The 18,147-nt window shown below is 33.4% G+C and overlaps 3 protein-coding genes across 5 annotated transcripts; 1 reads left to right on the top strand and 2 right to left on the bottom strand.

Moving 5' to 3' along the window:
- Window positions 1-4,740: 4,740 nt before the first annotated feature.
- Window positions 4,741-9,016, bottom strand: LOC118043749 (protein TIC 22-like, chloroplastic). 3 transcript variants are annotated; one of them, XM_035051815.2, is made up of 8 exons: window positions 8,402-9,016; window positions 8,232-8,306; window positions 6,720-6,776; window positions 5,623-5,682; window positions 5,451-5,531; window positions 5,333-5,368; window positions 5,007-5,099; window positions 4,741-4,883 (listed from the first exon to the last, which is right to left on the bottom strand). In XM_035051815.2, the coding sequence occupies exons 1-7, from the start codon at window positions 8,909-8,911 to the stop codon at window positions 5,019-5,021; spliced, it is 900 nt and encodes a 299-aa protein (XP_034907706.1). In that variant the 5' UTR covers window positions 8,912-9,016; the 3' UTR covers window positions 4,741-4,883; window positions 5,007-5,018. The 3 variants fall into 3 exon arrangements, with proteins under 3 accessions (XP_034907706.1, XP_034907713.1, XP_073263422.1); XM_035051822.2 differs by having other exon boundaries at window positions 5,003-5,099; XM_073407321.1 differs by having other exon boundaries at window positions 4,741-5,099.
- A 1,941-nt stretch (window positions 9,017-10,957) lies between these two features.
- On the top strand, window positions 10,958-15,668 carry LOC118043761 (uncharacterized). The gene is made up of 5 exons (XM_035051835.2): window positions 10,958-11,112; window positions 11,366-11,566; window positions 11,775-11,999; window positions 12,869-14,317; window positions 14,763-15,668. The coding sequence occupies exons 1-5, from the start codon at window positions 11,070-11,072 to the stop codon at window positions 15,464-15,466; spliced, it is 2,622 nt and encodes an 873-aa protein (XP_034907726.1). The 5' UTR covers window positions 10,958-11,069; the 3' UTR covers window positions 15,467-15,668.
- A 1,423-nt stretch (window positions 15,669-17,091) lies between these two features.
- On the bottom strand, window positions 17,092-17,989 carry LOC118043771 (cysteine proteinase inhibitor 2). The gene has a single exon (XM_035051845.2). The coding sequence runs from the start codon at window positions 17,886-17,888 to the stop codon at window positions 17,286-17,288; it is 603 nt and encodes a 200-aa protein (XP_034907736.1). The 5' UTR covers window positions 17,889-17,989; the 3' UTR covers window positions 17,092-17,285.
- Between the last annotated feature and the right edge of the window lie 158 nt (window positions 17,990-18,147).

The raw sequence follows: 18,147 nt of genomic DNA on the forward strand, positions 1-18,147 counted from the left end.
TAGGTTCTAGGTTGGCAAGTCATTGGATTGATCAGTGAAGCCGAACTAGATGTAATAACTAAAACGCTAAGCACCACTCCTTATAACAAGCAAAATGGGGCAAGGAAAGAAAGAAGTTTAACCATGTCATGTTCTTAACTTCACAAAGTTTGTTCTTTCGATAATCGTTATTATAATATCAAATATTAACTTTAGATTACCAAGTTATTGAATCAACCTATTAAATGAATCGGATTGTATAACTATTATTTTAGCATGTTGGTGGATATAATGTCTACAAAACAAATATCTAACATCTACTAATCTATCCATCCACCATACACTAATTTAAAATTCATAACATATATATACACATAGCTGCAACTCAAGTTTGGCTTCTTCACAACTTCCAAATAATCCAGTAAGAGAATTGGATATACATATAGGATAGGGCAATAGGTAGCAGAAAATGTTTACAAGTAACAAAAAAAGCTAGCCAATATTATTTTTCATGTCACGATCGATCCCTGCTTTTCATTTCCTCAATTATTTTCTTTATTTCTGTCTCGTGATGTCCACTGAGAATCAAAGGGCAAATCACTTATTAATTATCCGTTTAATTATTCCTGCTCTGGAATACTTTACGATCCTGGGTTCTGCAGATGGAATTAAGGCCATTAAAGTATTAATGTCTAGGTTATTATTTAAACACTTTTTTTTATTATTAAAATAAATATTTAGATTAGTTTTCATGAATCTCCACTAATTTTTTAGATCTTAAAGTTAACGATTATGCAAATTTTTAATAGTCTTGAGATTTATAAAAACTTGAATTAATTAGAAAGCAAATCCAGACCTAACCTATAAAGCTACATTTCTTAAAATTATTTAAAATTTTAAACACTTTTAATTAAAACCACCGGTATGTTTAACTTAATAATCACTCATTGCTGCTAATCCATCTCTACAATTATCTGTTTTACAATAAAAATTTATTTTGATATTGGATATTTTTTTTAACTTAATGTAATGAAAATGGAGTCTATATTAAATTAAATGTTTTTGGATAATGTTCAACCGGAATTTCAAGACTACTCTTTAACTTTTATATATCTTAAAGTATTAATTAGTCCCACGGAAAAAAATAAATTATAACCATTGAATTTATGATATCTGTTATATACTAAGATCAAAACACGCAATATACATGGGATTTCTTGAAGGATTTTGATGATAATATTTTATATAATTAATTTTAATATAATTGGTCAAATATAATTGCTCGAAAGAACAGCAAACAAAAAAAAAAGAAAAAAGGAATAGGCCCACTGAAAATAGATTTGATGTTGATAATATGGGTGATGAAACGAAGAAGATTTCACATTAATATAATTCACGTGTAGAGCTTGAATTTTCTTTCCCTTTCACATATAATATCAAAAGTAATTATTTTATATATCATAGTAGTTGGTGTTAAATCATACCATTGTTTGAATCAATGAACACCCCCCTTATCATTTAGAAATTCTATGATATTAAAATTACAACTATTTCTTCTTTTCATATTACTTTTTATATTTGTATTTTAAAAAGTACTTTTAAAAAAATTTATTTTTTTTATTAATTTTAAATTAATATATTTTTAGTGTTTTCAAATTTTTTTGATGTGTTGATATTAAAATAATTTTTTTTTAAAACAAAACATCATTGATATGCATTTTGGTACAAAAAGTTATTTAAAAGTAACCGCAACCATACTGCCAAACAAGCTATAATGGATAGAAGAAAATCAGATAAATTCTTCTTCTTCTTTTTTTGGGTGGAATTATATGTGATTTTTTAAATTTATTTCTTTTTTTTATGTGTTTATTTCTCATATTGTAAGTATTATTAGTTATAACTCGAGTATTATAAAAATTTTTCCCGCTATCATCATCATCATGGTTTTAGCAATTCTCATGCTTCTATATATATATATATATATATATATATATATATATAATCCTCAAAAACAATCTAATGTGAATTGTTCACTAAGGTACGAGGCTAAATGAACACAATCTGAACTCAATTAGTGCCTTTGTGTATCTTTGAACAAGTTCTAATCACTTGTGCTAAACCTTGTCAATTTTCATGTTTGAATTGAAATGCTCATTAAGCCAGCTAGCCCTAGAAGATGATGATTCTTTATTTGTGTTAGAAAAAAGAAAAAAGAAAAAAGAAAAAAGAAAATGTTTTAAATTGATATTTTTCATTTAAAAGAAGGTCATGCTCTAGTTTTTATGATCTTTTTGTTCTAAAACTTCGTTCTACATTATAGTATGGTGTAATTAAATATGTTTTTATATGATAAAATAACTTCAAAAGTTACTTAATTTTCATTTAAATCGTAACTATGAAGACCACAATTTCAAAAATAATAAAATAATGTCAATTTGTTTTGAAGCACGTCCAAAACGGTGGGTTCAAATAATGAGTCTAGAGAGAATACGTAGGGCCCAAGCTATTGAGATTTTATGAAGAAACTTCGGGCACCGTAGGGCACAGGAAATCCGTCACATCATTTCCTCTAAAAAATCTGTGAGCCCTAAGAGCATTTCCCGCGAACAAGCTAAATAGAAAGCTAAAAATAAAAAATTAATATTTTAGTATTTTTTTTTTTGATTGTTTTGCATATTCTAAGAGAAAATCAAATAAAATATTAAAATGTCTTTTTTCTCCCACAAATACTATTTTTACATATCTCTTTAAAGAGCCAAAATCAACAAAGTGAGGCCACTAAAAAAACAAACCAATTAAATATAGCCACGTGGAAAAAAAAATAACATCAAATTTATTAAAAAAATAATAAAACACTTATTTTTTCAACTCCAATATAAATGGCTCTTCAAATAGCTTTTTTTCATTAGAATAAAATATGGTAAAAAAAACTATATTTATATTATTCAAAATATTATTTTATTAATTTAGTTTTTTAAAATAGTATTTTGTGTTGGAGATGATACGAAGAAAGTATGGGTAGCTTGTAGGAACACCAAGATCCCATCTGAGAGCAGGATTTTGGAGGCTAATGCCCGTTTCAAACGATACATATCTTTCAAACCTAGCTATTCAAGAATCTGAGATGATTATTTCAGCAACTATGCAGATAGAATCAAGATTTACAGCATGAAAAGTCTCCCCCATTAATAACGCTCCAACAACTCTTTGCCAACCTTCTGTTGTTATGCCTGGAATCCTTCTCACTGCTTTGAACTGGTACATAAAACTCCATAGAAATCTTACTTATTGAACTGGAAATGTGCAATCCTGTTGTGTTTTTTTTTTTTTTTTTTACCTCCTGTGTGTCTTGTTTAGGGCTACATGGCATAATTGTAGCTCGTAGGCCAAGTTTCACTTCAAAATTGTTTTAAATATTAGCCTTCTCAAATCCATATGACCTATTAACCTGTGCCCTTATTGACATGGTAGAATCAAGGTGAGACAAAACATGGTAAGTTTAAAGAACTTTTTTAATCTGATATAACATTTAAAATGATAAACTTTAGATTGACATGGTAATTAATTAAGTGTGTTTGGTATTTTGGTAGCTATTGTGGTTTGAAAAAAATTGTTTTATAAAAAGTACTTTTGGTTAAGGTTGATTTGATATTTATGTATATTTAATTAAAACTGTGGTTGAAATTGAGGTTAAACAAAAAGTAATTTAATGTGATTAATTAATAATGCTTTTGGACAAAATTAGGATTGCAATTAAATTATGCAAATACTACATCATCAAGTGATCTCTGTCTAATTTATGTAGTGCCATTGAATAATATTAAGCACTAGTTTTTTTAAATAAAACACAATTAAAAAATAAAAAACAATTTTTATTTTATTAAGTCGGACCTGGTTCAATCCATTTGAAGTTTTAAATCGGAATCGGTTAGATCGGAATAATAGAGTTGGCTACACTGTTCACACTAATTAATTAGCATCAACAATGTAACATACACTGTTCATGCAGTGTAGCATTGAACAATGTATGCTATACTATTTATGCTAATTAATTAGCATGAACAATGTGCAAGAAGCAGCATTTGACTGCTTTTTCTTTCCCTACATCTTGAACGCAAAATTATATGGGACTCATATTCAATAAATTGTATTTTTTTTCTTAACCAAACAAGTTGCATCTGTGTTTTAAACAAAACACAGATGCAATCTTGTTAACAAACGGACTCTGAGTCTGAAAAACACGAAGTATTCTTTGTTATATTTGCCATGATGGAGCTCCTTTATCTCAAAAGCACAACAGTAATAAAAACTGAACAGGTGGATAATACAATTTAAGATAAATCATAGCGATGGTTCTGGAAATCCATTGTAATCACTTTAGTTTTTTCTTGTTTCTAGAATTAAATTGACCAATCTTGAGTCTAAACATTCAATTCAATGGCGTGATCGAGTTTCTTATGTGACAGCCACAATAGAAGAAAATACTTGGCAAAGATTTGTGTTGAATTGGTAGGATGAAAGATAAGATTCTACCTCCAAGGAGAGACTCCCATGTCCGATGGCAAGTGCCCTGGAAGCTGGATTTTGGAGATTCATTCCCATATCAGGTCTGTTTGATGGCGATATTGTCGCATTTGTGTAACGAGATTAAGACCTAAAGTTTCAGCTGCCACCCCATCGAGTTACTAACTGATATAGATACGAGTTACTAACTCAAAAGGGGCTCCTACTTGAATATGAAAAGAGGAAAGCTACCGCTAGTGCTTAGAATTTTCATATCCACCCTTTTTTCATTTGCTAAGACTCATTACATTTGGAGTTCAAATGCCTCATTCAACCAAATTAGATTCAACACACAGCAGAAGAATACATCAGTCTGCACCAAGTTGTAAAACATGATTACACTGGAAACAAAAGAAAGATGAAAGATGAACAAAAACAAGTTAATCGAAACCGCATATTTTAAAGTCTGAATGCATGGCTGTATAACTTTAAGATAATTAACCAACAAGAGAACCATCACCTACATCTGCAGCCGCCTATTGCTTGGCAGGAGTAGTTGAAACATCAAAACCAGGAGGGATGAAGACAACATCATCCCAAGTTGTAGCAGAACCCTCCTGCAAAATTTTATTTCTCGTCATTTTAGCCTCAGAATTTAAAATCTTCCCTATTATATTTCCAGAAGATAGGCAAAAAGAATTGCTGTAACAAAAATGTGGATGAAATCATCCCAAATAAATGAGAAAGAATGTTATTGAAGCTCCTATGTTCCTTATATTCTATATGATCACCCGCAGCTTGAAAATGAAAAATTAGTATCATGCCGGTTTTACTAGCTAAGTCAACATACCTTCATACACTTAATTATCTCTTCGAAAACAGCAACCTACAAAACATAGTTGATAATACGAGTAAAAGCAGCTAAGAAAATGAACGATGGTAATAAAAGATGGCTAAAAAAGCAATACCTCAATATCCCCCTCCTTGAAGGCAGGATTTACTTTATGCTGCTCACGGGATGCTCTTAAAAGTGATTTTTCTAAATCCTCCTAGAAAAACAACAAGGGCAAGAAAAATGAAACCACTGCATAATTAACCAGAATAGTAGTCAATAATAATAAGGTCATCTTCTTTACTAACCTTTCTAAAAAATACTGGACGATAGCTTCTGTTTTGACTTTTCAATACCAAACTCCTTGACTGAAAATAAAATATTTAAATGATTCAAACTTTTAAAGTTCAGAAATCTCTGAAAGAAATATGAAAGAATGCTTATGTTCAATGACCAAAGGTAAGTTCAATGAAAAGAGAGAAAAAAAAGAGAAAGTAATCTTCTAACAAGCCATGGTGGAGGAAGAGCAAAAGCCAACTCATGGCAACTCCAGGCTTGACCAAGCATTGACCAGATTCAAATCTACTAGGATAAAAAAAAACTATATAGAAACAAAAGGAACAAAAAAGAATAAATCGTGTCACAAAGAGTAAAGAGGGATATCAGGACAAGCAAATTACGATTTTTCAATTTTGCAAACCTCAACAGACCCATTTCCCCGTCTGAAAGTGTGGAAAACCTCTGTGGCAAATGGATACCAAACTCCAGAGGTGAAAGCCATTATTTATGTGATCATGCAAATGCCAATAGAATGCTCACACAACACTCTACGGGTATTCATTATTGTTACTCCATGGACTCATCAATCTCAAAATGAAACCTGCTAACTGTGGCAAGTTGACAAACAAATGTATATTTCACCGATGATTTAGTTCAATATCTTCAGTCTCAACTGAGGAAAACTGAAAGAAATGGCTAGCAAATATGATCATGTACTTGCTAGATTGTAATCAAGAAAGCTTTAAAGTAAAGATAGGAAATATACTGGTACTGTTACCTTGCCATGAAAACATCAGATATTTACAGAACTAAGTTATCAGGCCCAGAGCAATCTACTTTACTTCATCTAATTCTAACCATAAGAAACTAGTTGCAAGTAGTACAAGGACGAAGTTAGTTACTGGATTCTTACCCTATGAAGGATGCAATGCAGTTAATGCATGGCATGAGTTGTTCATTCCCAAAATTGATTCAGTTTCCTCAACAACAATTCATTTATCATTTACTCGATATAATTATTCACTTGATCACAATCCCAACTTTTTTATGCAGCATCATAGTTATCCAAATAATCAATATATCAGAAGGAGAACACTTATGAGAAGACAGGTTATGTCCTTGGAACCTGGAAAACTGGAACCCCAGAGAAGCAATCATCAGATAAACCAGCTCGCCCTCTTTCCTACAACAAAATAAGCACAATACAATCAATAAGTGCATTTACACAAACAGAGACCCCTCATTTATAAGAAAAATTAAAAGAGTAGAGTAAGTTGGTAATTATAGATTTCATGAATAGCGCACACAGAAAAGAAGTGTTCAAATGAAGGTCTGTTTGTTTTGCATATTCAAATTTGGGTATGATGGTCAACTGGGTAATAATACTCATGGTGGTGATTGTATGCTGGTAATAAGATGATGGTGGTGGAAGCAGAGAAGGTGGGCTATAGTAAAGATATAAATAACAAAGTGATAATAGTGGGTAGTGGACTGATAATGGTGATAAGATGGTGGTGGTAGCAATAGTGATAAGATTGTGGTGGTTTGATGAGATAATGAAACGAAGTCTGCAATGACAGTGGTGCGGCGGCAGTTGCGATGCTAGGAGAGATAGTGAGCTGATAGTTCTTTGTAAAAATATTTCTCCATCTTCATGAGGTAAAATATTTACCAAAAATAAACTATGTTTTCAAGCTGTCTATTGAAGTAGTATCAGTTAACTGATTTTCATTCCTCACCAGACACTGAAAAATGCAAATATATAAATTCTTGCAAAATATTATATGAAAAACAAATGCACTCCGCAAATAAAGATCATATGATAACATGCTTTTATCCTTGAAAAAAATATCAGGATAAATAACGTGGATTATTAAATACTTTTGTTTGGTATGCACTTGCATGAATATAAAACATATGCATTGAGATTTGACAAGGAAGTACATCATCTTAAAGTGAGCACCTGGTAAAGATGATCCCAATTTGAAATTGTGGAATACTACACTTACTCCAAGTGTTCTATGGATAAACAAATTCAAGTTCATCAGACTGGTTAATTCTGCTAATTATAGCATACTCCTATTAAAAAAATATTTTAATGAACAAAATTATTAATTCAAATGAATCAATTATACCAAGTGACTTCAGCCTTCAAAATGTATACTCGAGTTTAGATCTACCTCATTTAGGGGCAGGCAATGCTTGTTCATCTTTATTTTATTTTAATAAAATAAAATAAAATTTAATTGGTACCTAAATTTCAACTGTCCGTTCCATGCCCACCACAACCTGGGTCATGTGACCTAAACTGTGATGCAAAGAGGTGCAATGTTTATGGTAGCTATGCTAAGATTTCTAAATAAGAAAAACACTTAAGAAGGCTAGGTTTACAAGAAACAAAACACATGATTAAGTAAAACTAATTTCTAAACTTTTTTCTCCTAGAATGCATAATAAAAAAAGCTGATTATCACTAGTTTGCTTACAGACATGCAAACATCGACAGGTTACGATCAAGATGGTAGCAAAAGTGCTGAAATGCTGGAAATTAAAGTTTTACAGCACATACTAGAGCTTTCTTCTCATTAAGCAAAATCCAAGCAGAAGTAAAGTGGAACAAATTTTACAGAACACTCACCATAAGTGCATTCTTGACTTGTGAAGGTTCCGGTATCAACCTAAAGGCCACCCCATCAACTTTTAACTGAAAAACCTGCAAAAGCTCACAGAATTAGAAGGAAAGAAGAAGAAAAAAACGACAAATTGAACAGAAGAGGCAAAAAAAAACACAAAACAGAAGAAACCCACCTTGTTTAACGCAACAGGAACAACTTTTGAGCCGCCTTTTCTCATTCCAGGGTCCATGCTCTTCATCTGCTCAAGGAGTGCCTCTGCATCCTCCTGTTTGAAACAAAACAACCCAAGAGACTTCCCCGTTGAAAGCCCAGAAACCAACACGAATTCTTCATTGGAATTACTCAAAGCATATACAGGCACGCCAGCCAGTCTCTCTTCAATGGTTTCAGTTGACATGGAAGTGCCTGGCTGACTAACGGGCTCGTGAGGAATTCGAGCCCATAATGGGTTCTTGGAGGACAAGGGAGAGTTGGGGTTGAGGCGTGAGATAAGAGTGTCGAGTGATTGTTTTGCGTGGGTTTGGAAGTTGGGATTGAAGAGAGGGAATTGGTGAGAGAGGTTTTGGAGAAATGTAGAGCAGTGGTCTTGGAGAGTGGTAAAGGCATGGTGGAGGTCAATTTGCGGGGCTTGTTTGGATGCTGGGAAAATTTGTTGGTCGTTGGACTTAGGGAGGAAGTTCATGATTTTCTCTGGAGAATTTGAGAGAGAAGAGGGGAAAACAAGGAGGGTTTATGAAAGCAGAAATTTCAGAGAGATAGGGGGTTCTGCTGCTGGGTTTTAGGTGTGGTTGTCGTTTTTCTTTTTAAATTGTTTTTTTTTTGTTTTATCTAAAAATATTAAATTATTTTTAAAAAAAACTTTTTGTATAGTTTTAACATAAGAATATATAAATATATATTATTTAATGAAACATCATATATCAACATTGTGCTGTGGCTATGAACTAAATACAACTTCAAAAGTTGAATTTATTTAAAAAAATATATAATTTAATTTCTTTTTCAAATTACAATAATAAATTATGAAAATATATTGATTTTATTTTAAATAAAAAAATTATTTTTAAAAAAAAATTAACCCATCTAAATCTCATTCAAATTTAATCATCATTAGATACTCAAATTTAACCCAATCAATATTTAAAAGAATTTAAAATAAAATATTAGACTAGACCCCAAGTTAATTAGCCATAAACCAATATCATTTAGCTTAATAATTACGATTTTACATTCGATAATTTTTTGGACAAGCGAAGCCTAAAATTCTTGAAAAAAGTGATGTCAAATATTATGAAAAAAAATATACATTTTCATTAAATTAGGGAGTCTCATGATCTTACATTACGATTAAAATACTGATATTTATGATTTTTCTTGTTATTGTAATTTATCAGTGTCTCTCTCTCTTCTTTTTTTTTTTTTTTTTTTTTTTCTGCTGGCATAAAATTATGAATAGTTACAAGCTATTTCTTTTCTATTTAAAAATATATAATTTTAATTATCTAATAGATGTTTCACTAATAAGAATTTAAGATCAAGAAATTTGTTTTTTTTATAATCTAGGTTCGAGTTCTATGATTGTTAATATGATAATCATTTAAAGTTTACATGCATAATCGTTAATTTTAAAATTCATAAAATTAGTTGAAATACATGCAAGCTGTTCGAATACTCATATGTATATATATATAAACCTACAACGTACTATATCTTTCTTCTTCTTCCTTTTTAACAAAAACTTCGGTTTTTGGCTCAAGAAAACTGCCTTCATCGTATTATTTCATCATATTATTGTTTTGTGGGGGTGTTCTAGTTTGTTTTTAAAGTGGTGGTGGAGATGGTGGAGAGAAGAAGAAAGAGAGAAATGAAAAAGAAGAGCGAAACGAAGCCATGAAAATAAAGGATAGTTTGTGTCAGGAGATAACAAAGGTGTGTGTATATAGTGATTGGAACTATTTTTGGGCCTTCCAAAGTGTGTGTCGTGTCATGTCTGTGTTTTCATATGCTTTTTATATAGAGATGAAAGAATTCTTCTCCGGAGACAGGATCTTGGCCAGAAAGCCGCCATACTATCGAACGGTGGATGTGCCGGAGATGTGGTTTTCTCCGGAATTTGTTTGGGAAGTAAGAGGTGCTGACTTTACAATTTCACCTGTTCACTAAGCTGCTGTAGGTTTCGTTCATCAATCTCATGGCATCTCAGACGGATTCCCAAGATTTACTCGCTCCGAACCAGACAGAAATCCAGAGGAATGTAGCACAGCAGCAGATATAGCTGAAATGTTTACTTCTCGAACAAGGAAGATGGACGTGACAGCTGAAAGATGATCATTATTTCAACAATCTTGTACACGAGCCCTTGTTGCTGCTAAGGTTTTTTCCTAGGCAGTGCGTGAATAGGCTATTCCAATTTCTTGTTTATAAGATGGCCTGCTGCCATGTTTGGCTGTTGCATAGCCCTTTGATGCTGCAAACATGATGCTTAGTCAATTTTTGAATCATTATTGATTGAATGCTTTCTGCTGTGCATTATTCTAAAAAAAAAAAAAAAAAACTAGCTTTGAATTTTATTGAGTCAAGTGGAGTAAACCAAGAATGATTTATTATCATTATTAATAAATGTGTGTTCGTTGGTATTGAAATATAAATATATATTTTTATTGACGAATAGCTTATTGAAGATTGTTACGAGAATATCTTTATTATTAAAAGAAATAAAAGGGACACACATTTATTTCTTATTTATAAAAATCTCTGCTTTCGCCTATAGTCAACTCTTTTGTCTTTCTTTGTATACTACTTACTACACGTATTCACACTTTCTTTCTCCAACTTGAAAAATGGATAGCCAAGACCCCAGAAAGAATCATACACAAACACCAGGTTCAATTCTTGATTTTACCCTCTTGATTCTCTGTTTTATTTATTTCCATGGGTTTTCATTTTCTTTAGTATTAAATGTTGTTTCTTTTTTATTGGGTTTCTTCAGCTTTCCTGTGGAAAAGGATTTCTGGGTTGTGTTTTTTCTATTCACATTCTGTGGAAATTCACTTTCTTTGTTTATTTTGTGAAGTTGTCTTGGGGTGGTTGGTCCCTGTGGATGTTTGGTGATGTGGGTTTTTGCTGAAACTTGCAGGGCATGGGAGTCATGGAGTTCATGTGTGTCACAGATGTGGGTGGCCCTTTCCGAAACCACATCCAAGTGCAAGACGCAAGCGTGCACACAAGAAGATATGTGGAACTCTTGAAGGATACAAGGTTGTTGACTCTGAGGAGACTTCCCTCCCGGCTCTTTCTGATGATGACAATGTTTCTGATGAAGAACCGGAAACCCCTGGTGAGAATTCTTGCTATAGAATTATGTCTTTTTTTCCCCATAAAACTTAGGAAGAGAATGGATTTACTGTTGTGGATGCTTGACTTCATTGTAGGGAGCCTTAGACTGCTCAAGGTTAAATTGAAATAAAGATTCGCACTTCGTCTCTGATCGGGAGAAGCATTGCATTTTTTTTCTTAACTAATACTGGTTAATTTGGCTGCGCAAGGTCCAAAAGGTTTGGAGAGAAGTAGTAACGAGAAGGGTAGTGGCGGAGTAGGGAACATATCAAATAGATCAGAAGACGAGGTCTTTAAGGATGCTGTTGCGGAATTTCCTGAAAGTGGATACAGTTCGGTGACGGGAGAGCATACTAGGGATGTTAAAGAAGAGGAAATTGGCCTGGAGTTCAATAAAGCCACTGCTCAAACATCCAAGGATGGTTCGATTAATGGTAAGCTTTCAACGGGACCAGATAATTTATTGATTTTAGCTGTTTTTTCTGCATCTGAGTGTATAACATGATTGATTTGTCCTTGGATAGCTGCAATATTTAATGCTTGTCGGGAGTTGTCCTGTAATTTATTGTGACTCTCTCATGTAAAAGATGCTTCGATCTATTTTTTTTTATTAAAGAGGCTTCATTTCATAATCGTTTAAGCTCATCACTGAGTGCATTCTCAAGTATGATGGAGTCATTTTAAGTGATGGGTAGGACTGGGTCAAATAAGCCACTAGGCATCCATGGAGCGTGTGCTATATGGTGGTAAGTAGAATTATTTATGTGGACATAAGACAAAAACCTCAATTGAGATCTTGGATTGATAGGTGGGGTACTTGAGAAAGTTTAGTTGTGGCAAACACCTTTTTCATTCCCAGAACCTCAATTTTAATTTTTTTAACATCACTTCTGATCATAGATTTTCAAGAAGATTCTGGGAAAACTTAAATCATCTTGTATTTCCTTGAATGTGAATAATTTTGCATTTACAGTGTGTTTTGAGTATGATGCTTCAGTCATTAACTGTTTATATGACATTTATTTAAACCTATGGGTTTAGACGATTGTGAAACTCAATTATGATTTCTTGCTTTTACCCTTTCTTTTCCGAGGAAGGAAAATAATGAGATTCTGAGTGTATGTGCACGAGTAATTCCATGTGTGGATTAATTGATATCCCGCAGTCACTTAACAATGGACTCACTATACCCCCCTGCCAAAAAGGGGGTAGACAGATTATTTGTGGATATAGGATTGTTAAAATTTATATCAGCGAGCATGTTGTCTATGTATGAAGATTGTTACTTTATGAAATAATGCAGTTACCGGCCCACCTCCTAGCAATTCAGCTGACACCATCCAAATGCAAAGTACTGAAGCTCCAGTATGTAATCTGTCTGGAAAAGCGCAAGAGTCCCTAGATCATGATTCAAATTCTACCATTGGCTTCATGACTAGACCTTTAATAGATTGCAGAGATGAAGAATCTGGCTTTGAGTATAGCCATGATAATGAAGGTTCTGCATGCGACTCAATCCCCATCAAACTTGAAACACAAACAGATGCATCACAAGAGAATAAGAAGATTGGTGCTGGAAAGGATTTGTCAGAGACTGATGCAAAAGGATATGAAGGAACTAAATTTGATGCAGGGGAAGCATCTGAGATGGTATCCAAGTTGCAGAAGATGGGGGATGTAACTTCAGAGCCTGTGCCTACTGCAGAATCCCTTAAATTGAAGGAAGGCCATGCAGATGTTATAGCCTCTGGAATGTCTTTAAATGATCTCTCCTCTGAAGTTAAATCAGATGAACCTGTTGATTCTTCTTTTGATGCTGCACATACCAAGGGGGGTGATGATCAAGAAATGGACTTCACTGATTATGTCAATTCAACAGAGGTCTATGATAATAAGGGAGAAGGGGATGAAAATGTGCATGTGCTTATAGTTCCCCATGACTTTCCTGTAGTAGCCGATGCTGCGAACATGGTTAAAGGTTTTAAAGACCATGAAGGAGGGAAATTACCCCAACTTATAAATGTGGATTCATCTGAGGTATTTAACAATGTTAAGGATTCTGACACTAAGGAAAATCCTTCTGGTTTTAATTCAAGGCCATTGGCCAAGGACACCAAAGTCTCTACATCAGATTTGCATGTTTTAGATGATAATGTTGAACCCAGAGGTGTGGCCAGCCAGCTCATTGTTGAAGAATTGCCTGATGAAGCAGAAGATATAAACGCCATATCTGTTACTAACACCCTGGTAGTGCCAATAGATGCTGAAGTCAGGCAGACAAACTTAGATGATACTGGTAATCATGATAAAGATAAAATTGAAAGTTCCGAAATAGCTGTAAATGATATAAACAAAAGAAATGCCGTGGAGAATTGTGCAGAAACCAGAATACCAACTTCTGGACATGCTAGTATTCCCTCCGAACAAGTTGATCGAAGGAACAGTGTACTTGGAGATGTCAGTGCTGATGCTCATGAAGAGGGTAAAATAGAAAGATGCAATGTGTCTAAAATTGAAACTGAGGGTGATTCTGTACCTGGATTGGGGGAGGAAAATCTCCCGGGGGAGCCAAAAGCAACACCTGAATCTGCTACTGACTTTTCAGTTGCATCTGGGAACACATCTAACTTTTTGCCTGTTGAAGGTGATAATAACTCAGTTACACAACCGGTTGTTGCATCTGCTACTGACTTTTCAGTTGATTCAAGTAGCCAAACTGATAGTTTGGAAGCTCATTGGGGTTCCGTTTCAGGTACGTTTGCAATTCAATTTTGTTTTAGTTAACTCAATAACAGATTACCTTGGATTTGGATCTACCATCTCTATCTTTCTACCTTTTGTAGGTGTGACATGTAGGGAGTAATTGGGACCTAGAGCCCCCTAATATCTTGCATTTGCGTAATATAAATTGTTGTATAGAATCACCATAGATTAGTTAATTTTGTTAGGCGTTTTAAATGATAGCTCCCAAACAAACACTTGTTACAATTGCTACCTTGTTTCATTTTATTGGTTAAAATTGATTAGGATGAACTCCTTGAGCATTGATAACATGTGTTGTAAGCATGTTTGCAAACCATTCTTTCCATGATGCTACTAGTTATATGCATATGTATTTTATTTTTATACATTAACAGAACAAGTTGTCTTGTTTTCATTAATTCAATCTATTTTGTGATTTTTAATCCTTGGAATAGTGCTTTCCACCCAATCGGATATACCGACTATTCTTGATGCTGAGACTTTGCCATCAAATGGTTCCCAAGCGTCATCAGAAGCAGAGAAAGCCACCTTGAAGATGCTGAGAGCCGCTTCTGAGACAGAACATGCTAATAAATCAGATGTTTTTGAGGCCCCTTCTTTCATGACATTGGTTGAACCTACAGATGGGATTGACCAGAAAGCCGATGCATCTGAAGCCCAGACAACACAGAACCCTCAACAGCCAAAAGCTGCTTCTGTACAAGCTGGTTGGTTTCCATCCATTACTAACGTTGTTAACGATTCTCCGGGGAGAAAGAAGAATGAAAAGATTATGGCCAAGGTCACGAACTGGAACACGGGGAAAGAACACCCTCCCTTGAAGAGCCCACAGCATGCTCCTTCAAAAATCCTTTTGGGTAAGGCAAACATGGAAACCAAATCCAAGTCTCCAAATGCTAAGGAAATCCCAGTTGACAAAGTTGACCCTGCAGCTAACAGTAATGGCACCTCACCTAAAACATTGAGCCCGATTCGGGTTCCTCGAGAACCTGTGGGTGAGCCTGTCAAGGATGAAGAGAAAACATGGAGTCTTCCAGCAAGGCATCCTGCAGATATTAAGAGAGAGGAGAAAAAAGTCAAGGGAAGACCATACTGGGCACAATTTGTTTGCTGCTCATCTGTAAACGAGGACAGTTAGAGCCTTTGGCTATAGAACATGGTTCCCCACTGAACTAGCTGTAGTAAAGATTAGTGCTTGTTGAACTCTGACCACCGTCACAATGTTATCCTCCATGGTGCTCGGTGTAAATTTGAACTTTGGGGGACTTAAAAGTACATATGTATGGCTCATCAGATCAGTATTAGCATCGGAGTGTTCTAGTGCCGGTAGCATTGTTTTACCAGCAGTTCTCTCTTTTCTTCCTTTTCCCTTGTTCCCTTTCCTTCTTATAATTAACAAATGTTTTTTCTTTTAATTTTTATAAAAAAAATCCAAGTCGAATGGGATACTCGGATAGGTATTCGAGTAAAAAGACATCCAACTCAATTCAACCAAATGCAGCTAAAAAAATCCAAAGTAATCAATGTAGAGATATCATTTATATATTATATACTTGATAGGTACTCGATTGGACATCCAACTAATTTTAATCAATTATAAGCAATGATTATATATATATATATATAAGAGATAGAACAATATTTAATTAAAAACAAATATAAAATAAATTTATTTTAAAAATAATTTTAAAGTTAATATATGTCATTTTTTTCTTAAAGACAAGAACATATTTTTCTATTGTAACTATCTCTATTTCTTATTACGTAGTATAGAGTTTATCTTAGAGTGTTTTTCTTTTAAAGACAAGAACATAAGAGTTTTTTTTTTTTTAGTAATTTAAGAATGTAGTATAAATTATTTTTTTAATTATTTTTTATTTATAAATACATTAAAATAATTAATATAAAGATATCAGTTATATATTATTTACCTTTTTTTATTTTATTATATACTTGATAGGTATTAATAGGTATTCAATTGATGAGGATGACATCCAACCCAATTCAATCAAATACAAGTTAAAAATATATATCTAACTATATCTCTATTTTAGAGATAGAAATGAATTTAATTGAAGAAAAAAAATATAAAATAAATTTATTTTTTTAAATTTAATATACATCTTTTTTTTTCCTTGTTACATGATTTTGAGATTATTTTAAAATGTTTTTTTTTAAAAAAAAAAAAAGACGAACATATTCTCTGCAGAAGTTGTTTTTTTACCATGTTTCTTACTTTTTAAAATTTATTAAAATAATGATTTTATTTTTAAAAATTGTTATTAAAATTAATATATAAAAGCTAGCTGGTAAGATTTTGAAAAAACACGGTTGAATTGTAATACTAAAAATGAGCATAAAAATGTGTTTGACAGTGTGGTAGTGGTTATTTTTTTAAATATTTTTTTATACCAATATACATATCAATAATATTTTTTTATTTTTTAAAAATTATTTTTAATATCACTGTATCAAAATAATTTAAAAGGTACAAAACACATTAAAATTTAATAAAAATAAAAACTTTTGAACTTTTTAAAAACATCGTTTGATCTACACTACCTAGAACTTAATGCAAAACCGGGTTACAGATTAGAGATGTCAACTAACCGTTCCCCTCCAGATTTGTTTGAACAAATAGGTTAAAACAAAGGCGATCGAGTGAATTTCACCGGGTCAGACCAATCCGAGATGCATGCTGCTAAGATGCCTTGTTAATTATTTAAGAAAGAACAGACAGATGGATAAATTAAGAAGAGAGGCTATAAATAATTATTTCATTTATTCATATAAATTTGTTGAGCACCCACAGTCTACATATATGAACATGGTTATTACATACAGACTCGTAAAACAAAGACAAAAGATCAGATTACTTAATCTCTTCAACTCATGTTGTTACAGTTGATTATCACAGTTGAACACCTCAAGATCTTGATTATCTTCGTTTTAGTTTCTCATTTTCTTACCCTCAGTCCAATGGAAGGCTCGAAGGCAAGCAACTCCTTGGATCGAAGCCAAGGCTTGACCACAAGCACCGAATCAAACATAAGCTTCTCTTCACTCTGTGTGGTAGCCTCAATCTTTAAATAATACTTGAGCCCAGACACCACCTGCGTCTCTGCCTCCACCACTTCAGAGAACACCAGCTCTCCAACTTCACCACCTTTCCGGTATGTGCTCCTGTGGTTGTTGAACTCCTTCACGGAGAACCTTCCCAGCTCCTGAATCTCCTTGTTAGTCTTCACATCACTCACCTTGGCTCTCCCGCCAACCATCCCCCCGCCGTTTCCACTCACTCCTGACACAAGAAGCGTGTAGAGAACCAGAAAAACAAACAAGGGTGCTGAGTACTTCACAAGTCTTGCCATAGCTAGCGGGTGTGTTTCTTTGATGAGAACGGTGAAAAGACCAGATGGGCTATATATATATATATAGAGAGAGAGAGAGAGAGAGGAGGGGAGGAGGCGTGCGTTTCTTGTAGCAATGGGTTTGTGGGGACGACGGAGATCAGAGGCTGACACGCAAATTAAGAAGGTGTACGTGTAGCGGGGGTGCATGCACCAACGGCGTGCCGCGTAATTGAAAGATGCATGATCTAGGTGAGGTGGCTAGATGAAGAGGGAAAACGACAGAAGGTGTGAATTTTTTTATCGGATGTTCTGTCTTTCAAAAAAAATATAGTTACAGCTGTTTTTTTTGTTCTAAAAAGTATTTTTTAATAATTAATTTTATTTTTATTTTTTTATTTTAAATTATAATTTACTGATATTAAAAAATATTATTTTTAATATATTTTTAAATAAAAAATATTATAAA

The sequence above is a fragment of the Populus alba genome, chromosome 2, assembly GCF_005239225.2.
Source record: "Populus alba chromosome 2, ASM523922v2, whole genome shotgun sequence".
NCBI lineage: Eukaryota > Viridiplantae > Streptophyta > Magnoliopsida > Malpighiales > Salicaceae > Populus > Populus alba.